Source organism: Melampsora larici-populina (genome assembly GCF_000204055.1).
Source record: "Melampsora larici-populina 98AG31 unplaced genomic scaffold MELLAscaffold_2, whole genome shotgun sequence".
NCBI classification, from domain to species: Eukaryota; Fungi; Basidiomycota; class Pucciniomycetes; order Pucciniales; family Melampsoraceae; genus Melampsora; species Melampsora laricis-populina.
The window spans coordinates 2,613,881-2,636,270 of NW_006768766.1; the positions used below are offsets into that span (position 1 = coordinate 2,613,881).

The window sequence follows — 22,390 nt, forward strand, 5'->3', positions numbered from 1 at the left end:
CTTTTTACATCCGTTTTGACAAAAAAACAACAACACTAATGATCAACCAAACAAAACTTATAAACTTCTTTACCTTTTTTTCTCCTATTTATGATAAAACAAATATATGGTTTCTTTAGGACATCGTTCTCATCGGTCTTCCAGATTAAGTGTTGCAGATGAAGATCGATCATCACGTCGTAGATCGCGTTCACCCCATAGGTTAGTCTGTTTTCTTCTAATCAAATCAAAAAGAGATCACGTTTTTGATTGGCTTATGATATTGAATATGATTGGATTTCAGAGAAGAGAGAAGAAGCAGAAGAGATGATCGAGGTGGAAGATATGATGAACGTTCAAGTCGTTATGATGATCGAGAACGTGATCGGGACAGGGATAGGGATAGGGATAGGGAACGTGATAGAGATAGAGAACGGGATCGGGATCGGGATCGAAGAGGGTCTAGATATGATGATCGGGATAGAGATCGGGATCGTGGAAGAGATCGTGATAGGGAAAGAGAAAGGGATCGGGATCGGGATCGGTTTGCTCGTCGAGATGATACTAGCAATGGTGGTGGAAGAAGGCGCGGCGGCGGCGGCGGAGGTGGTGGGGGTGGTTTTGGAGGAGGTGGTGGCGGCGGCGGGGGTGGTGCGGATGGTGGTGTGTTTGGTAGTCCTAATATTAGAAGAAGTCCTACTCCTGAAGGAACGATTCCGATTTCAAAAAGACCAAGGAAATATACTGCTTGGGATGTGAAGGCTCCTGGGTATGAGAATTTATCGGCTTTAGAGGCTAAAATCTCAGGTATGTGTTTTCGAATCGAATCTGATGATGTCATTCGATTCAAATTGATTAATCTGATGTTGGATTGGTAGGTTCATTTATGCTTCCTGGACAAACTCGACCTATGTCAACTGCACCGGGAGGTTCGATGAATGGTCAAAACCCAAATGGACATCAACTTTCAAACCAACCTAATTCATTTAATCATGGACCGAACACTCATCCATCTCAATGGAATAATCACCCATCACATCAATATCCCAATCCACATTCACAGCAATCTCATTTACCAATCTCATCATCATCACAACGAGACGGACAAGGAGGATCATTACCACCGATTCATTTTAAACCGGCTCAAGGACAATCTGGCCCGGTGGCACAAACTCAATCGTTTGCTAGACAAGCTAGAAGGTTATATGTAGGGAATATCTTGCATACGGCTAATGAGATGAATGTAGCGGAATTCTTTAATGCGAAGATGAAAGAACTTGGATTATTGGTGAGGAATGGGGAGGATGGATCTATGATTTCGATTAGTGAGAATCCGGTGGTAGCAGTTCAAGTGAATCACGAAAAGAATTATGCGTTTGTGGAAGTAAGTTCAGATTGAAAAGACGATTTTGATTGAAAGAAATTGAATGGAGGGGAAAAGAGAGTAGAAGAAGAAGGTTTCTGACGGATTGCGTTTTTTGTTTTTGAAATAGTTTCGAAATGCAGAAGAAGCCACTCATGGAATGTCATTTGATGGGATCATTTTTCAAAACCAAGCATTAAAGATTAGAAGACCGAAAGATTATACAGGTACCGAACATACCAGTACGAATCATATACCCGGAGTGGTGTCTACGAACGTACCGGATTCACCTAACAAGATCTTTATTGGAGGATTACCATCTTATTTAACGGATGATCAAGTGATGGAATTATTAAAATCGTTTGGAGAATTGAAATCCTTTAATTTAGTGAAAGATACGAGTAGTGGAGGACAAGTTTCGAAAGGGTTTGCGTTTTGTGAATATGTGGATTCGGATTTGACGGATATTGCGTGTCAAGGATTGAATGGGATGGAATTAGGTGATCGATACTTGGTGGTTCAAAGAGCTCAGATTGGTCAGAATGCAAAGAAGGAAAAAGAGAATGCTGAAGGAGCAGGAGGAGCAGGGATGGGAGTGGGTGGGTTTAATGGAACTAATCGAGTGGGTGGTGCTGGTGGGGTTCATCAGATGAGTCATCAGTTGATGAGTAATAATCCGAATACGACAGCAGCGGCTGCTAGTGTTTTGGCAGCTGTGAAGGCTAGTGAAGGTGAACGGACAAAGGTCTTACAGATGTTGAATATGGTGAATCCGGAAGAATTGGTGGATGATGAAGAGTATAAGGAGATTTTGGAAGATATTAAGGAAGAATGTAGTACGTTTTGTGTTTCTATCGACTTACATTCTTTTCTCTAAAAAGAGAACTTGATTGAAAAAAGGATTGATGTTTCTTTTTTTGAATTGAATCCAATAGGTAAATATGGACAAATTGAAGATGTAAAGATTCCAAGACCTGCGAAGAATGAAAAAGGTAGAATGGATTTAAAATCATCTGAATCGATTGAAGGATTAGGAAAAGTGTTTATTAAGTTTGAACGGATTGAAGATTGTGCTCAAGCGCTTTCGGCGATTGCTGGACGACAATTTGCTGGTGAGTTTTTTTGATTAAAAGATGTAAAGAAGAAGAAGAAGAAGAAGAATTGATTGGGATTGTTTTTTTTGCGACGATAGGGAGAGTGATTATTTGTGCGTATGCTTCGGAGGACGTTATGAGGGATGATTATGGTTCTGGTGCTGTTAATCAAGATGCTGGTGGTGATGATCAAAATGGAAATGGAGAAGAGAATGAATGAAAGAAAAGCAATGCTAGGTTACTGAAGAAAGAAGAAATCAAAAACATCAAAAATCAATATTGATATCAAATCTATCAAATGATTTATGTTTTCGTTTGATTTTTTTGACTGGTCACATTTTTGATTCTTTTGTTTTGATTGATTGATTCTTTTGAAAGGTTGTGTATATTTTTAAAATAAAAAAATAGTTAATTTGATGATTTGTGGGTTTTCATTTTATGATTTCTTTTTTTTATGGAATTTCATTTTTTTTTCGAATTGAATGGGATTGAATTGAATGGAATTGGTTTCTGTTTGAGATGATTTATTTATTTTACATTTCATTAACATGGGTGGGTTCAAGTTGAAGATTTTTACGTATTTTTATGCTACAACAACAACTTGCCTGTTGTTGTAAAATAGGGGGTTTGAAGTCAAGAACTTTATGGTATTTTACAGTCCAACAAGTTGTCTGATGTTGCAAAATACACTGTAAATTTAAAAAAATCAGGAGCTCTAAAAAGGTATCCTGAATGCTGTTGACTGTATATTTGGAGAAAAAAAAACACTGTAAAATTTGGAAAACTTTTTTGTTTTTTAAAAGTTTCACCAAAGTTTTCTGACTTGAGACCCCCTAATGCTCTTCAAATCTATTCATAGATCTTTCAAAATAGCTGGTCTTGAACCAAAACTGGTTGCCAAAAAAACCTGGTACACCCAGTTGCTTTTTTGGCGGTAACTTGTGTATTGAGTTGACATTTTTGACACCTCCTAGCCAAAAAGACAACCAGGTGTATCAGGGTTTTTTGGCAACCAGGTTTGGTTTGAGACTGGCTAATGGCTGTAATAAACTTATCAATGCCCCCCCTGTCTGAGTAGTTGAGGGAGGGACTTACAGTTAAAGTCATACCCTTCAACTCATAACAAGAAGAGTTTTGGGATTTTTTCCTTGATTATCCATTATTGACTACTCAGGCAGGGGGGATTTGATAAGTTTAGTTAGGGGATACAAAGTTAAAACTGGGAGTTTTTTCCCAGTTTCCCAGTTTCCCAAATACCGCCAAAAACGCAAACTGGGAAACTGGGAGAACATGGGAAAGTTCCCAACACAGCCAAAAACAAAAACTGGGAAACTGGGAAAAAAATCCCAGTTTTAACTTTGTATCCCACAAGTCAAGACTTTTGGGAGGGATTCTGGTTGAGACACCATCCCCCCATTTTGGTCAATGCACCAAGTAGCTCCAAATTAGCTTAACAAAGCCTTCTCTGTGTGACTGTGTCTGTGCCCTTGCAGAGGGGCTTATGAATAATTGTGAACTTCTGGCATGAACATTGCAAGAATCAAGTGCCATTATGTAGTTTTTTGAATTTTGGTGCTTCCCTTACAAACAAACCTCACTTGAACCGGAAGGGAAAGCTGATCAGAATGAACTGTTATCACTACACCAAATGTAATGTTTACTGGGCGGTAAATAAAACTACTGACATAGAAAAGTCCTGAGGCAACAGGAAGAGAGCTAAAAATCTGAAAAAATATGCACCTTGTTCCTAGATGTTGGGGCGTCATGATGAGTATTTTTTTGTATTTTACACGCAGATATTGGTTTATGTACTAACAATAAACGCTGAAAATCATCAAAAACTCACATGTAACAATACCTGAAATATGGGTCATGAGTATGAAGACAATATTTTGTGGTCTAAAAACTTCAATAACTTTTGCAATTCTGCTCCAAATAACTCGATTGTTGGTTCATTCAAAAGCTGAACTATTCTCCTTCACACTTCATAATGTTAGTAAGGTGCTATCTAGTCATTTAAACACTCTACATATGTTCAAACAGTTCTGCATGAATAGCTCTGTAGGATCTTTTTTAGACCAGCTACAGATATGATGTCTCAATGAAAAATGTAGAGGAAAGACTCACCTTTGCAATGCACTTTAAATCGAGTGATTTGATCCAGAACTTCAAAAGTTATTGATATTTGAAGATTCCAAAATCCTGTCTTCAAAGTCAAGGGCCAAATTTCAGGTATTGTTACAGGTGGGTTTTTGATGATTCTCAGCCTTTATTGTTAGTACATTAACCAATATCTGTGTGTAAAATACAAAAAAATACTTGTCATGACGCCCCAACATCTAGGAACAAGGTGCATATTTTTTCAGATTTTTAGCTCTCTTCCTGTTTCCTCAGGACTTTTCTATGTCAGTAGTTTTCTTTACCGCCTGGTAAAGATGACATCTTGTGTAGTGTATGCATCCTTGAAGCCTTATCTTATAAGCACTCTGAGTAACAAATACATAGCCTGTTCAGCTCAGCCGTCAGATGCGACTCCAGCTTGTCACAGGCCTGAGGTTTCTTGTGGTGGACCGGTTTAGTCTTGAGTTCCAACTGGTCAAAATGTTGGACAAAGTGTTTGAGTAGTTTCCACTTGCTGTTGGTCAATGCAATCCAATTGTCAGAGGATGATGCTTGCATTTTCCACTGGCTTTTTTTGTTGTGAGTGTTTGGATTCCAAGAAGAGGCCATGAGTGAAAAGTCAACACCATAACAGATGTGGATGATCTGGAGCTGAAAGATTGAAAATCAGGAATTCAATAACTCAAGAATATGAGCTTTGGGTCAACATATTTCTTACCTTGTGCTTAATCTGGGTAATTGCTTCAATACCCTTGTTCTGTTGTGCAGTTGGAAGGTGGGGACCAAACTTATCCAGACCAAGATGATGCACTACCTTGTCCAAATCAACTGATTGTTTGAAAATTGGCAGAACTTCTCTTTTTATTTGGCATCCAAAGGTTCAGTTTTTGGTTTGTTTGGTGGTGTCAGCTTGAGACCCAGAAATGGTTCCTTCAAAGCTAAATGATAAACTTACAATTTCAAGTTTTGAGGCTTTGTTACTACTAATTGTAGGAAATGTTTAGTAGAAGTAAATTCAAGCCTAAGTTTCAAAGTATCTTGTTATTGTTAGTTATTCTATTCTTTTAATAACTACTGATGTTAACAACATACTCACTTTTATACGTCCTGGTATACCAAGTGGTCTTCTTCAGATGGGTACTAAGGTACTCCTATCTCAGGGTGGTCTAATTCTACTCGAATGATGAAACAAACGTTTTATCAAAAGAGATCTGAGAAAATCTTCAACAAGAGGAAAAAAGGGATTTGATCCTTAATTTGGTGAGCTTGTATTCAAAGAAGTAGAGTTTACAAAATCAGTACGGATAGTGCAAAAACCCACACTGAGCTAATGGACTAGATATTACTACGTGTTAAGCAGATGAAGTATTTGGCTGGGGTTTTTAGATTGTGTTGATATAGAGTTTGTAAAGTTCTAATATTGATGAAAGGTTTTTGTGGTGTAAAGTATAAGATGATTCTTCTCTGTTTGAGGTGAGTTTTGTTTCTATTTATACCAATAGATTGAGTATTCAGTTAGTATCTGAAGGCAAGGTTGCTTTTTTCCTGGTCAGGGTTTGTATACCCTAGTGGCGTCATTTATTACGAACGAGTCTAGTTATTAAATGGCTGCCGTGGCATTCTTCGTTGTAGTTTTGAACCAGTCAGGGTACAAACCCTGACTGGGTTTTCTTTTCTTATTTTAATTTTAATTATCTTATTCTTTCCACTCTTGAAACTCAAATGTGAGATGTACTTTTGTATATTATATATTTTTATGTGTTTTTTGTTCAACCTATGGGGTAAGTGCGCTTACCCTCTAGGTTGACAGGTGGCTGGTCCAATCTGCTTGCAAGATAGCCAAGGGGAAAAAATGTTGCTTGTTGAATATGTCCTCATCTGGTTCATGGTTTGTCCAATTATACCCCACATGCTGATTCCTTTCTTTAAATTCTTCCTAAGTGTTCCTGGCTGGCACTGTGTGAAGCATGTGTATAAATATGAGGTCTAAAGAAAGTGGAGTGAGTAGTCAAAGAGCCACTCACTTGTAGTGTTTGCACCCTCAGAGCTGGACTTCTGGAATGATTGATAGGTTATCCATTTTGTTTAAGTGGTGACTTCATGCCTGGAGTGATACAAAGGAAAATAGGTAAGATAATGATATGATTTGAGGCATGATGATGATGAGACTTGCAAGAATTCATTAATTTTGTGTTCACTACAGTGAGCAACTATTGCCAAATTGCCAGTAACTTCTTTGCTCTTTGATACGTAAACTGTATGTTTCTCAACTCCTTCTGGACCAGAGGCAAAATTCAATTGTGTGTTTTGCGCCCAGCAGCAGAGATGAGGTTGTTGATTTTGGGGATGTCCAAGTTGAAATTGTTATACTTCTCAAGGGTGAGGTTAGCCTTGTTGGGTTTGATGTGTTTAGTCCATTGAGATGATCTTATGAATATGGTCAGCTGGGGTTCATCTTCATCTTCTTGTAAGTTAACATTATCATCATCTGATGAATTGACCAAGTCATCTGAATCCTTTTGGTCCTGATTGTCAGAGTCGTTCAAATCAGTGGAGTTGGATGGCTGTACAGTGAGTCTGACTCTCTTGGAAGCCAATAGGGTGCTGCATTTGGAAGTGGTGCGCCTGGGGCGCTTTTATTGATTGCTGCATGTCTGATTTTGAGTGTCGGTTGAAAGCTTGCTGGAGGTCTTGAGTTTGCCGGAGACCTGGTGTTTGTGGTTTGAGGTAGTTGCCATGATGATGTGATTTTGGAAGTACTTTGTGAAGTGTAGAGAGAGCTTTGAACAATCCATAAAAGAGTTGTGACGTGGAGAAGCTAAGTATTTAAGTATGTCCAGTATATGCATTACATGTGTGTTAAAATTGAAGGTTGAGAGGTTCACTGAGAGGCATGAAGTACTGGTGATAATCAAGTGAATGGTTTAACAATGGCTGGAATGTGATGGATTCAATGTGTAAGCTGATAGTTTGGAGTGAAGTTAACTTGTGCATCTGTGCGCACAAATTGATTGGAGTGAAATCAAGACAGTTGAATGAAGATGAGTGAAATTTTCTCCAATAGAGGTATGAGAGTGGTCAAATTTTGTCAGTTGTGGTGTGTATGCTGATGAGATAAATGAACTTTACCTTGGGTGCATGTGCGCACAAGTACTTAGGTGTTTCACCTTTGTCTTTACGTCTTTTGGGTCTGGTTTCTGCGTACCCCACTTTTCTAATAGAAAGTTGCCTAACAGAGCATGACTTTATTGTGCCATACATTGAATGAGTCCAGTTATTGAGAATAACTTTTACGTGTTTCAAACTCCACAAGCTGATTGCATGAAAATATATTTGTATGATCAAACCAATGGCATACCAAGGGTTAGGGTGATATTTTGAAGAACCTCCGCTTGCATCAAATTGATAAACATAACAGTCCAAGATATTTGTTAGAATGTCCAACAGTAGCTCAGCATGTAATGTGGTGTGAGATTGTTAGGTCTCTTTTGACATCTTTGATATCTATTGTAAGTGTCTTTTGACTTTGCGGTGAGGAGGAGATTGAGAGAAATGAGAATACTGAAGTGTTTTCTGCTTTCTTGATCCTCAAACTTTTTGATTTGTACTGAACTTTGATGTGTCTTGTATTTTTCACATGACACCCCATGTTGTGGTGATTTCCCATTTGGTGGAATTTGAGTTCTCAATCTTGACAATTGCTGCTTTCAACAGCACTAAGTCTGCAGGGCATTGAGGTACTATGTACAGTCATTCATTCTGATATCTTAAGTCTTGTGAAAAAGAATGGACCTGGTTTTTGTTGAGCTGCTGGATGTGTGCTTGCATGATTAATCACTTGCAGTCTGGTGGAGCTGTATTGTATACACATGTAGCCACCACAGTGACAACATTGGCATCTACAAGTGTCTGTAGCCTACACTACATGCAAGGTGCTGACGCCGCACAAAAGCAAAGGGGAGGCCTTGCCAAAGCAGGGGGTCAATGCCACATCCACCTCAAATCCGGAGCATCAGCTGTTTGCATGTAGTGTCAGCGCCACCGGAGTGCTAGTGGTAAAGGTAGCACTCTAGTATGTGTCTTGGTTAGCACTGCGGCCATGGGTTCAAATCCCATCAGACACATAATCACATTCTACCAAAACTAACAGTTTTGTGCTGTCTTTTTGCAGTTTCTTTTGTCACCTCGTTGAAGATTATGGTTGGTAAACTTGATGCCATCTTTCAGCCATTGATGGCAAACATATTTCAGTCAAGATTGTTTTCCATCAGTTGTGATCTCTCTTTCTTCGTCACAATTACTCATGTGGCTTAGGCAATCACTGACAGCGTGACAAAACATCAATTCTGGTTCTTCCCTTAACAGCATGGGCTTTGGCATACAACCTTCAAGACCCCAAAACCTGTATCACTTGCCACTTGCGCCCTTCAGCATATTCCAATAATGTTCCATGCCACCAAGATCTCCCTGTAAACGCAATTCAAATCATAGATGCACAACAATTGATGCTGAATAGCTCTCTATAGGAATCTGGAATCTCAAAGAGGGTCTGGGAATTGGTTCTCAAAATGGCAAGTTACTCATTTCATACTCAGACAGAAATCAGAATTGGACCCACAAACATTTATGACTCATATCTAAAATTCACCTCAAGTATACTATTGTTGAAGGTTGGGGCGTTGAATCTCCACTGCCCTGGAGAGAAGAAGCCTTGAAATCAAGAAAACTCATAGCGTCGTGATTTTGAGATACCGGCAATCATAAACACCGTTTTGTAGCTCCAAGAATAGGCTGTCCTCATGTAGTTTGAATTTGAGAATTTTACTGATTTTGAGTTTCTAAATAAATATATTCACTTTTTTCAAAGAAACAGATCGATGTATATACAAAGGCAACCTAATTTTGTTTGGTTGAGAAATATACTGTGGTAATCCATATTATAGATCATTGAACGTAGACGCCAGTTCCTAGTCATCAATTGGAAGGATCAGCATGTCTTATGAGGCTTATACTTTGGAATTTTGTTACAAAAGCGGAATCCATACGGACCATGATTCTATCAGATTTTGTGGAGTATGTGAAGTGACACTGTACCCCGCGCAATTTGAAGGCCTGACTCAGTTCAGAATCTTCAGGCGATCCGCGGGTGAATATCATGTGTTGCAGATTTGGTACTCCCTGAAAAGCGTTCACGCCAGCTGTCTAGAAAGCTGCTTTCCAATAATCCCGTGTCCCAAAATGAGACATGATAAGCGTTTGAACATTTCGAAGCATTGGCCAGTGTAGCCAATCTAAATTTGAGCCAATTGGTTGATCAAGATCATCACTGCGGGTAGACTGTAGGATCAGGGTTTTTGCAGGTGCAAACCTGATAATCCTGATAATTTCTGATAATGCTGATAAACCCTTACAACCCCATGGGTTATGGGTCCACGTGAGTCAACCGTATATGTAAAGTGTACGATAAATCTCTTTGGCCTTTACCACTTAAGCATCATGGGTGCCGTGCATAAGCTCTGTATGCCAAGCAGACCACGTGGCCCACTTGTGGGCAGAGGTACCCCTTGAGGTGTCACCTCCCACGCCTCGCGACGCGAGATGACTCCTCACACGCACCCTCTCCCCCACCAACTTACCCTCAACCCACAACTACTCACTCAATCCCTCTTCAGCAATCCCCTCCCTCTGATCGACATTATGCTGCTCACCGAATTTGTAGCCCATCTTACAAGGACGACTCCTCAACTCAGCACCACACTCACGGTAGGGGACTTCGTGCACTTCATGTTGCTTGCATCCGAAGTCCAACAGCGCGCTGGCCAAGGACTTCGACTCTGATCGTACCGACTACCAGTCGCCAAATTCTTCCTCGTGGCGCTCAAACCAGCGTTCCCGCACCCACTCATCCACAGCCTCTGGAGTTTGGCCTGGGATATCTTACCATCCGCCCGTATCGATTCTACCACATCCATCCGGGAACTCGGCGTTGAAACCAATAACACCTCCAAAGTCGCCGAGCAATAGGGTAGAGCGGACTTTCGGATTTTTCGTGGGAATTCTCAGCTGGGAATTCCCAGGCCGGCCTAAGGCCATAAGCCATGACTCCCCCAATGCTTATATCCGCTAATACAACCACCCACAGGTCAACCAGCGGGGATAACACGTGATTGCCTGCGGCAAACATGACCTCCATCTTCTCCCACATTCATGGGGATATACCGATATACTGCAACCAGCGCCCCCGCGTCTTCTTGCCCTCCACCCTCGGGACCACACTGCCACGCATACAATACAACCGACCTCGTTCTTGCCCTTGGACGCGTCCTCTTTTGGCAGTCATTGTTTCCTCAGTGTAAGTACAATCACCCACCCTCCTTCCTATTATCTTTCACCCACTTGCCAACTGACCATATCTCTTACCTCTTTGGCGGTGTTACCCTGACAGAAGGCCTTCAGTCAATTGTTTGTGTTCGGTCATCATGCTGCTAATGGACTTTGTGAATCAGCTCAACCGACAACATCCACACCTCACCACCCGTATAACGCTCACCGACCTCGCACAATTTCTTGATCTTGCCAGTGCAGTGTACATCCGCAGCGACAAAGTCTTCCAGTTCACCTCATGTGATTACCGTATCATTCCGTTTCTTGAGCTTGCCTTAAAGCTCAAAATCGAGCCCTGTGACTACAAAGCTCTATGGACCCTCACTTTCCCATCGCTCCCGTTTGTGCACCTCGATTCTACTGGGCTAATACGTACCTACGGACTTGTGGACAGCCTCAAGAAGAAGACACAGATTCACGAAGTTTATCTTACTCCCCCAACAAGTGTCTGTCTTGTTTGTCATCAGCCAAAGCATCCCTCGCTCTCCAAACGCCCTCGTAGACAAGGATATTTGTATGACCTGGATGGTATCCATTCTGCCAAGTTCCATACCTGGGCTTGTCTAGGTATGTCCGCACTTGGCCTTCTCAGTTTTTTGACATTTAGTGAGCTTGGTTATTCACCAAATCATTACTTTACAGATTGTGGTACCATCTACCGACCTTCCTATTATACTGCCGAAAAGATGAGGATCTACTACACCAAAGCGCAGGGGGCAAATCAAGACCACTACCAGGTCCATTGCCACTTTGCTATGTCCAAACGCCTTGCAAGGTTCTTTCAACAATCGCAAATGCTTGCACAGTGAGCAGTCCCATTCTTTTATCACCGAAACACATGACACCCTTCATTGATAGCCCATAATTCGCCAACAAGCATGTCCAACTTCAATCTCGTCAACTTATTCAATCTAACCTATGCAAAGGGCCAGCAAGTACCGACTCACAAAGCACAATCAACACCTAAGATTTCACAAGAAGTGGCCCGTGACGGGGTCGACCTGTTCAGTTTGCTCCGCTGAACCTCTCGTCGTGGCGCCGTTCTCTACATGGATGCTACCGGGAAAAACGCCGACCGATTCTTACCGGCTATGGTCCGAGAGCTCTACCACATCGCCAATCATGGGTCTGCTTATCGTGACCACTTTTGCTCGTTGTGCCTTAAGCGCTACAGAGTTGAAGACCAAGGAGTGGTGACTACCAAAGGTCAGCCGTAATTTCGAAACTCACAGGCCCTCAAGCTGATGAACTCTTTTAATTTCCAGTGATACGTGCGGTTGTGACCGATGGTCTTACAATTGGACACTGGCGATGTAGTGCCTCATCGGTGCAGCTTGAAGCGCTTGCTCATCGGGATGGGCGAGCTGCCCCCAATGGGCCATGCCTCAACCCGTTACCAAAGGTCAACTCTCGATTTTGTGCTGACCATGAGGTCAGTTTGAAGGGATGGTGCATTGCACAACCATGCAACGCCCTCGCCGACCCTGGGTCAAAAGTTTGTGGCAACGAAGACCACCAAGCAGCAATGGAGGCATTTCAAGCAAAGAAAAAGAAGAATTTTTCGCTCAAATCCATGCTCAACCGGCCTGGTTCGAACTTGCCATCCGATCCGTCCGTTCATCTAAACCCACTGACTGCGGAAATCATTGATCTCGACGAAATCGTCCAAGCCGACGAGTCTGATCGCGCCCATGAGGCCGCGCGTGATGGTGGCGAGGCCAAGCCAAAAGGATCAGCATCTTTGTCCCGAAACCGCACTCATAACGATCAACTAATTGTAGGAACTTGCGGAATTATATTGAGCCAGAAGACATTCTACAATGCAGAAGCTCCCAGTGCTTTGAGGGTCAGTCGAATTTCTAGGCGTCTGATTAAATTAATGTTGACATATAACCATTCCATCCAACATAATATACATTACATTACATTTTCTAGGACTATCTGGTCGAAGCGTTCCCCGACCAACTTCCTGAAGTCATATTTTATGACAATGCCTGCAATCTCCTGCGAGTCATTCACAAAGGTCAAACGGATCCAGCACCATTCCAAAACACCATCATCCCTGTTGACCCTTTTCATCACCGCTCTCACAAGGCGAGCGATCAGTTTTGCCAAATGTACACCGACCCGAAATTGTTCCCCGACTTGCAACAGGACGGAAACTGGATCTTCAATTCCTCCGCCGGGGAATTGTCTAACATCTGGTATGGGGGGTTTGCTTCCATGTGTCGAAACATGCAAGCGACACGTTATGAGTTCTTCCTGGAGGAAATGGTGGAGTATCGCAATGTCTGGCTTACTGACGCTTTGCACGGTCGTGAAAATGTGGAATATGTGGTGGTTGCGAAATTATAATCCAATGAAGTGCACATCCCACCCTTGATAGTTTCATAAGTTTTAAACAATGGGTTGGACCCTCGTTGATTGTTCATCCAGGAGTGTTGTCCTGTAATTGCACGGTTTTTCTTCAAAGCAGTGCAAACATCTTCTCCCTATGTTTTGTTTGGCCTCCTCGTGTTTTTGTCTTGAACTGTCACATAGTCACATGTCCAATGAAATAACATGTCTGTGAAATAACGTATCTTTACAAATCACTGGTTAACATCATAAAATTCTCACAGTGTGTTGTATCGTCGGATACCCGCGAAGGCCCCAAAGGCCATAACAAGGTACACCACAGAGGTGTCTTGGCCGGCTACAGACGGCCAAGGCAGGCCAGCGGCAGACCGCCGGCGCTTGCATAGGGGCAGGCCGTCTGCAGATGGCCCTCACGCGAGACGCCTGCCAGACGCCTGCTGGCCTCGCCTGCAGGCCGGCTGATTTTTGCCTGCAGGCTGGCTGGAAACTGGCTGCCGACGGTCAGCAGGCTCAATGGCCCGACACAATCTCCGGGTACTCAGCTCTCGGATTCACTTTGTGGGTCATTTTCAGAAATTCGGACCTCGCTCGGGTAGGCACCAAATCGCTCAGATCAGGTCAGATCAGGTCAGATCAGGTCAGATCAGCTGACGCTGCTCGCGGGCACAGGCACAGCACTTTATGAAATCCAATGTATGATTCATTTCATAGTAACAGTCTATGTACTTGATTATAGAGAGGAGCTCCGCGCAATTAAGAAATCAAAAATATAACCAGTATGATGGTTTATTAACTTTGTATTTTATTGATGGGATAAACTTCAAGAGATGAGATGGTTTTGTTAAATTGCTGGTGGATTCCCGATCGAGGTGGGATGAGATCCAGATGGAGTCGGATTCCGCCCGGCTTCAGACATGCGCGCCATGATGGCCTCCTCGGATGGTAAGTCCAATGTGACTTTTGGTTCGCGTGCTTTCAGATTCTTAAACCAATTTTTCCCATCAAAATACTTGCAATCCTCGTCATAGATTATTTGATAAAAGCTGCGTTGGTAACGATGTCAGCATGTCTGAAAGATGAAAACACTTATATATATACATATATTACTCACGCGGTAGTATAGTCTTCATTTGCCTTCAATCGCAACTCGGAAAGCGTCCTATCGACTGCAGCCCAAACAGACTCAGAACCTCTACCCCCTTTTAGCATCACGCGCGCCGCTTCTCGACGCTGAGCACAAAATACAAGTATATGAGCGAGTAGTTTTATTGAATTCATAGTATCCTTTGACTCACAAGATAGGTGATTTGCGCGCGTGTGGGCCGATCGGTGGCTGCCCACACTGCGTCTACTTCGGCTTTGTCCCCAGCAACGGCACACCTCACAGCAACCTAGAGTTTAAATATAAACAGATGATCAGATGATGTACATCCAGAGAAGTGTGATAACTTACTCGTTGGACCATTCCTTTGAGATGGGGAACCGGTATATCAACTCGGTCTTTGGTTTTAGGGTCATAGATGCCTACCAAGAGCTGATGTTGTTTTCAGTTGAATTGATCCCAAATTTGACAAATGAGAGAATGAAACACAACCTACCACGTTGTGTAACTTTTCTCTGGCGTGTTTGGCAGCTAATCTCAGGGCGGTACAATACGCTTGTGTGTCGGGGGCTTCTTCCACTCCACAGGTTTGGCGTGGAAGGTGTTCGGCCGCAAATGCCGCCCCTTCTTTTGCAACTTTTTTCTGTAGTATACAAAATAGAGCGAGTCAGATAAGAACAATTGTCATCATCTGCCTGATTTGGTGACTTGCCTTCATACTATTGAATAATGAGTTTGGTAGGTACCCTTCCAACCCGTTTTCGACAGCCGTATACCCCTCGATCAGCGGGGAAAAAAGTAGTTTAAGCGCCAAGGGGTTGATCAAACCCTTGGAAAACAACATTATTATCTTAGCAGCCTTCCAAAGACGATCGATGCGAAGTGAAAATGACTTACAATAAGTTTGGGGCTTGCGCACCACTTTGGCCTCACGGTTGTTTCAGCTGGAGCGGATTCTGAGGCTCGTGCGGTAGCCGATCCGGGAGCGGGAGCCTGTCCTGGTTCTGGTGGCGAGGCGAGGGCCATGACTGCCCTCGTCATCGTGGCCAGTTGGTCAGACATTGTGTCAATCTTACTGTTGACGCGTAAGATCTCCATTAGGAGTTTCGAATTGGCAGTTACTTGAGCCAAATGTCGATTATTTTTGCCAAATACCTAGCAAGCATTTTGAAGATACAAAATTCAGATAAACACCCGAAAAAAAAAAGAATATAAAAATGATAATGACCGAAAAATCATAAAGAACAAGAAAACAAAGGCCCGATGTATCAGAGTGAGGCCTAGGACATTCACCTCCGCTTGGTCCTTAGCGTATGAATGAAACGGGCCTTCCAAACCGGCCCGTGTCGCCATGTCCTGAAAAGAACGCATCGTGGGTCCGCTGAGTGGACATGAATACATGGCCACTACGTCGCCAATATCATCACCTGACATAGTATTGTTTGGTAAGTCAGATTCACGGAGATCTCGCAAATCTTGAAGATTTGGGTGACCACGAGATGGCCACTGTGGATCGGTGTTGGTGCCAATGGGTCGACTTGAGGGGGAACGAGATCGGTCATTGCGCTCTCGACGCCGGTTAGGATACTCTAACCGGCCTGGGTTGGCTTCGTGGTTGGGAGTCCGCTGGAATTCCAAATGACAAGGATTATTCCCACCATCATTCCTCCCTCCAGGTGAGTCCTGCAAGTGCAACTCTAGAGGACAAGAGTTCAGTCACGTAAGGCAGAATGACGCCTATGCATTCATAGCGATACAAGAGCCCACTTACCGTTTGAATTGTTCCTGAGCAAGCCGTGGTTATTGAAACCGTGAAGTGATCCGCCTTGAGAAGGCGAATTGAGCCTTTCGCCGAGGTCAACAGGACCTCGGCCATTGAATTGACCGCCTGAAATTTCGTCGGTCAGTACATGTAGATTTTTTAAAGGTCACAGAACTCACAGAAATTGTAAGACATTTCGGTGTTCATGGTCGAAATGGATGGAGGAGGACTTTTGGCAAGGACGTTTGTTGCGTTTTTTTTGGTTCGAAATGAGGGAGGAAAAATCTCAAAGATTTTTGCAAAACGAGGCGAGGGGCAGATTGCGCCACTTTTGACAGATCTCAAGTGTGGCCCACACTTGAGATCTGTTGGGTCCGGAGGTCAAGCCAAAATTTTCGATCGATTTTGCGATTCGATTCTTCTTTGAGAAAGAAAAAAGTCTCAAAGAACTCCCCACCATCCAGAACACGAAGCCAAACTTTGCACAGGCGCAAGCGTCAGGCCCAATCAACCAATGGGTACCTGGGTTTTTCGAAAGATTCGTGAGTTTCTGCTCTCAAAAACTAACGATTTGAAAGCAGAAACTCACGAAGAACTTGTGTTTTCTGGCATTCAGCGAATCGGAATCAAGACCAAGTCGAAACGTCACTCCGATTAAGCAGGAGTCTGTCAACCCAATGGACAACTCACGTTTGGGCGAGCAAAAATCAGCTACTCCTGATGACCAATTGCAGTGTTCGAAAACTGGTTCAAACGGCGATACACCCAATGCGTTAAGTAAGTCTCAATTGCCTTTCCTTGCATGAACGACGACTCATGGCCTGTATTTCTATGTAGAGTTCCATATTGATGGGGGAACCGTGATCTTTTCAGCTCTGCGGCGTATCATGTCGAGAACAACTTTGGAAGATTATCTTCGATTTGCCCATTTGGAAGAAGGCAAGATCCATCAAGTCCTTCCAATACTTCAGCTCCATGGGGTCAACCATTTTGATCTTTTTTTATTTGTGGACTATGTAAATCGGGAACTGTTGCGTAAATGGGGAATTTCTTATGGGAGCAGTGCTCGCCTTATGGTTCATGCTGTCATGTTTTATCAATTCCATGTCCACCACGGGAATTGAATCGCTATGTTTGGGTCCGTGTTTTTGGGCTTGATATGTAACACGATCATTTCGCATCTTGCATGAGGATGATGTTATTGTTTGAATTAATCAGATCTCTCATTTTAAAGGGTTCTGAGGTCTTTAGCTGATATAGCTTCAAACAAGGATTAAGTTGAATGGTTGCAATCGCGCCATGCTTTGTGTGCGCATAAGATAAAAAGACATCACTCGTCTGAATGACCCCCTTTCTACAACACCTCTTGATCCTCGCCAAACATAAAATCATTCACATTATCGCTCAAAATGAAAATGGTACGAGTTAAAATTCAACCTCCTTATATTTCCTCACACCTCATGGCAACAATAGAGTTACTGCGCGAGCATGGTGTCAATCTCGACGCGGTGGACGATATGCTTCGTTATGTGGATCATCGCAGAATGGAAGCACATGCCAGCATCTCCCCCCGTATTAAGCGCAATGGCTCAAATTATGAAGAGTGGCTCTACGCGGTCAATGAAACTTATCGTTGGTTCACTGGTAGAGGTTTTTACTTGTATGAACCTCCCTCGCCCATTACGTCATTACATGATTGGGTTGCAGATGAAGTCCTCACGGCCATCATTTGGGCAACCGTTCATCCAAACCTCCTACCTGTTGTTTGTATGGCCACAACAGCTCACGAGGCTGTCATGTGGGTTAATTGGTACCACGACTGTGAAGGTGAGGTTCACCTCTTGGGCTGTTTGTGAACAATACTGATGATCATGTATCAGTTCCTCAAATTCGAGAGGGATTCCCCTGAACATATTGCTGGGTTGTTCATCTCATTGAGTTGTGTGTGTGATGGTTAGTATTTCATCAAAAGAAATCTGAAAATGAAGTGATTGATTGATGTATATTTGTTTCTATTTGGCAGGAAGCAGCAAAAAAGGAAGAAGAAATGCAAAAGGCTCCTTATGGTTTTGATGTGCGCTATATGGGATAGATTTCATGTTTATCATCAGGATGTTATATAATTGTGATATCAAGTTGCAAATCACCCTGTCCTTTTTTGGTTAAAAGGAGCTGATGCATTCACCAGAAATGTTATCCCAATAGGACTTTGCAACATATTTTAACTGTTCTCTAACCCCTGGTCATTACCTTTTTTCGCTGGACGTGGTTCAGCCTTCCAAACCTTGAGGCCCTTGGTGATAGCCTGGTTCCAACCTTCAGGAGAAACTGGATTGAATTGATAATCCAAGAGCCCGCGGTGAACATGGCCATTGTAATGTGATGCCGCGTTGAGGATGAATGAGTTTGAATTAACATGTTCAACCCCCCACAGGCCAATGGTTGACTCCCTCCGCTCGATTTTCTTGCGGTGGTTCTTGGCCAATTTACAATCAGAATCATGGCAGTTATGCTGAACGTTCAGCAAGCACACAATGTCCTGGGAGCCATAATATCTCTTGGTCAATATGAACACCCAGTTGCACGGTGAAGAGCAGAACCTTACCTTGACATTGATGATCATAGTTTCTTCGGTTACCTTAAGTTCCCGCATCCCATAAAATTGGTTGATTGGACCCTTCTGACATTTCTTGATAATAAGATGGGTGTGGGAATCAGATACCCCCTTGAGTTTCCAGATTGATTGGACTTGTCCAACCTCGCGGGAGTTCACCTGCCATACACAAACATCAGCACTTTGCCTTGCTTTGACACTATCAAAGAAGCACATATTGGACAAACCACCAGAAAGTCATTCTTTTTAGCCTTGTGACGCCCAATCAACTTGATACTTTGGTACTCTTTCAACTTTCCACGGTCAACACTGAGTGGGATGCAAGATGGTGCAACTGATTGGTTCTCGCACAAGGCTTGTGGGATCAAGAGGGTGAGTTAAATGAAGGCATCCAGACCATCGAAAGAAGGTTACTTACGGCCAATTGAATAGGTTGAGATACACCCCAAAGACGAGTCCAGACCCATGGCTTGAAATAACTCGGGGACTGAAGATAATAACGCTCGCAATTTCGGGCCACTATGGACACGCGTTTTGAGATCATGGTCAAAAAAGGAAGAACCGGATACAAATATCCTCAACATGACCTGGGTGTAGGAAGTGTTTGCTATGTCTTGTCCTGGACTTTGATGGTTTGAATGAATGGACTTGTGGCGAGTGACACCATTGAAAGATTCAAGTTTTTCAGTTGCAAATAAACAAGCTGGTCCAAACCTACGAATTGAATCTTGTAGGTGAACGAGCATGTGAAACTTGGGCTTGTTGACCCAGCGAGCATTGAGGGCTACCAGATTTTTGAGAAATCTGGATATGGCGATGTCCAGTTCAGCTAGATAGGTTTCCATGTTCGGTATTTCAGTCTGAAAAATATAAGATCCCAGAACACAAAGAGATGTCCACATTTCGCGTTTTTCTTCGGTAAGGTGTTCAAAAAGGACAAAGGGGACGGTCTGTAACACAGTTCGAAACTCCTTCCCCACTAGGCTCTGATAGTAAGTAATCATTGTGTTTGGTTGAATGGGCGGGATATTCAAACCACTCGTATCGAAAGCCCTCCAACAACCGGAAATATTGTTGTAGTTCTTTGAGCCGGCCTTGATATTTCCTAGTTCTTTCATCGTGTCGCGGAAGAGATACTTTGTGGTCCCCAAAAGTGCCACATGGAGCACCTCAACTGGAGTATCTTTGTGACCATCAAAGCCTACAAAAAAATACCAGTCTCTCTCATTATATTCAACTGAAAGCAAAGTATTATGAGAGAGACTCACCTTTGAGTCTCAACATGGGATTGAAGATGTGTTCTCCATGTTGAGCATTGATGTCTTGACAGAGTTTCTCCACTTCAGGAGGAGGCAGAGACTCATGGGCTACTTGAACATTTTTCTGGAAAACTTCATTCATAGGATCTCGAACTCCAAAGTCACGGCTCATCTTTTCAACTCGAGTTTTAGTGTTGCACTGTTGAGATGTGTTCCAAATTTCCTTGGTCCATCGTCTAGTCTGGTCCCAATCTCGGCCGGGTAATAGGCACTGCAGAGTTCATTCAGTTTTTCTATCTGGAAGAAAGAAGATTTGCCTCATACCTTATCTCCATCTTCATCCAGGCCAAGAAAGTCTCTGACAAAATTTTCTGATTGTTTGTCAGCCTGCTTTGCTACATGTAGATCACACATCCGACATGGCGTGAGGGTGTTCGCTGGGTTGAGTGTATTTGAAATCTCTGCGTGCATTGGAGAGTCACCCAGGTGAAAAAGAGACACCACCATTACCAAAACGTCTGCTCCAAGATGATGGTCATATGCAAAGAAGCCATTTGTTCCATAATCACTAGAGGAAGCAAGTGCATGTTAATTACCCAAGTAGACCTATTTCAACAACAAGAATACCTCACTTTAGATCATCAACAACCTGATCAAATAGCTCTAGGGCTGTCGCACAATTCGAAGTGGCCAGGAAATGGATGTTGAACTCCTGGTTTGTTAGATTGGATGGTAAGCCAGCCAGGGTAAAGTAGATACTCATGTGTTTGTTCCACTTTTTGGATACATTCCCTGAAGTGTCGTCAGAATAAAGAGCCAGAGGAACATGGCGGATCATTTTTCCTTGTGCCTTGGCTCGCCACGGGTTTTCAATTGGATTGGATGGTACTGTTGAATGTTCGGATTCTGCAAGGACAATGATTCACATTAGCTCTTGAGTACATTCAATTAACAAATTAATATCATTTGAGACACATCATAAATGACTTACGATACATATGATTCCCACAAATAGTTTTAAGAAGAACTCCATTCTCCACCTCAATATGTCCAAATGATCGCCAGAAGTCTTTGCAAGGAATGGTGAATAGCATGTCAGAGTCAAAAGCACAATCTTGTGGAATGATGACTTTGAGATTAGAGCGGTGATGAGGATCGTGTTTGACTACGGCCGGTAGACACTTGGCCATAAGACAACCATTCTGTTGGAAGAAGAAAATAGGGACCACAAGTTGCTGAGTTCTCAGTTGGACTGGCTCGTAGATGTAGTAGTGGACATTGTCAGAAGATATCATTTGAACACATAGATCCAGAGGGTAATCTTCACGCCACTTTTCACACTGCGATAGACGGTTGATCGGCCCGTCAATGGTGAGCTCGGGCACGTATACCAAATAAGGGCTGACTAAGGGGTTTGCCAACTCCTGTGAACGCAAACACTTTAGCTATGTCTAATTTAGTCAGAGTGAGTAATGCAAGCTGGCTCACATTACTTATAATGGTTTTGACATCCAAACCAAACAGTGGAGTCCCACATGGACTAATCCTTTCGCGTAAATCAAGACCCATTTTTTTCTTCAATCTTTTGACAAGTGCCCTCAAAGTGCCCCAATCTGGCAGAGTGACTCCCAGAATACGCAGGAGGGACCGTATTCGCTGGTATTGGACGCGTGAGAGGAGGTTCCGGTTTGATCCAATCATGAGCAAAGCTACCACATGCTGTCACCGTTGAAAACAATCAATGGGTGTCAGTGTCTAGTGATGCAATATACTTGAGCTACTTACCTCTTTCTTTTTGAAGGGGTACCATTCAGCCGACTCTTCAATTCTAATGCCTGAGAGCTCGTGGTCCAACAATTCCTCGTAGACAGCTTCATCTTCAGCATCGTCAAGTCCTGTGTTTAGTGCTTCGAAGGCATCACGGAGCTTATGAAAATCGATGTGGCTGTCTGAGTCATCCAATTCATATCCATCCTCGTCTTTTTGGCCAAAGGAGCGGAGGAATGAAAGTGGTGAAGGTGGGACCGATGAATCGATTCGTCCGCCAATCCATTCCAGATTGGTAAGTTTTAAGTTTTATGTTAAACCAGTTAAACAGCTTTCACTAAATGACTGATTCATTTCGATCACATAAATAACGAAAAAAAAACCATCACAGTCTCTTCTCTAGCTTACTTGGTCCTCTGTGCTCGATTTATAAGATTAAACCCATCGCCTTCCGCAAAAGTCACTGGCAACTTAGAATAAAATTACGACCTCCAACACACTGATCCGTGAAGAGTTCTTTGAAATCTTAACCGGGACATTAAAGTCGCCTCCATTTGGGCTTCCTGACCTGAAAGGCTTTTGCTGTC

The 22,390-nt window shown here is 42.9% G+C and overlaps 4 protein-coding genes across 4 annotated transcripts; 2 read left to right on the forward strand and 2 right to left on the reverse strand.

The window, feature by feature from the left end:
• Positions 1 to 350: 350 nt before the first annotated feature.
• On the forward strand, positions 351 to 2,915 carry MELLADRAFT_41759 (uncharacterized protein; the record flags this gene model as incomplete). The annotated part of the gene is made up of 7 exons (XM_007404354.1): positions 351 to 531; positions 688 to 792; positions 1,080 to 1,363; positions 1,473 to 1,964; positions 2,064 to 2,178; positions 2,278 to 2,454; positions 2,535 to 2,915. 6 exons carry the CDS (start codon positions 789 to 791, stop codon positions 2,654 to 2,656), a joined length of 1,194 nt encoding a protein of 397 aa, XP_007404416.1.
• Positions 2,916 to 9,688: 6,773 nt separating this feature from the next.
• MELLADRAFT_101947 (uncharacterized protein) lies at positions 9,689 to 10,529 on the reverse strand (the record flags this gene model as incomplete). Its single annotated transcript, XM_007404580.1, has 2 exons — positions 9,689 to 9,848; positions 10,339 to 10,529. The coding sequence occupies 2 exons, from the start codon at positions 10,527 to 10,529 to the stop codon at positions 9,689 to 9,691; spliced, it is 351 nt and encodes a 116-aa protein (XP_007404642.1).
• Positions 10,530 to 11,036: 507 nt separating this feature from the next.
• MELLADRAFT_89237 (uncharacterized protein) lies at positions 11,037 to 13,296 on the forward strand (the record flags this gene model as incomplete). The annotated part of the gene is made up of 6 exons (XM_007404355.1): positions 11,037 to 11,508; positions 11,584 to 11,746; positions 11,868 to 12,067; positions 12,118 to 12,147; positions 12,207 to 12,787; positions 12,877 to 13,296. 6 exons carry the CDS (start codon positions 11,037 to 11,039, stop codon positions 13,294 to 13,296), a joined length of 1,866 nt encoding a protein of 621 aa, XP_007404417.1.
• An 844-nt stretch (positions 13,297 to 14,140) lies between these two features.
• On the reverse strand, positions 14,141 to 16,370 carry MELLADRAFT_89238 (uncharacterized protein; the record flags this gene model as incomplete). The annotated part of the gene is made up of 10 exons (XM_007404579.1): positions 14,141 to 14,342; positions 14,411 to 14,529; positions 14,595 to 14,690; positions 14,753 to 14,833; positions 14,898 to 15,037; positions 15,122 to 15,179; positions 15,299 to 15,556; positions 15,695 to 16,098; positions 16,173 to 16,289; positions 16,343 to 16,370. 10 exons carry the CDS (start codon positions 16,368 to 16,370, stop codon positions 14,141 to 14,143), a joined length of 1,503 nt encoding a protein of 500 aa, XP_007404641.1.
• Between the last annotated feature and the right edge of the window lie 6,020 nt (positions 16,371 to 22,390).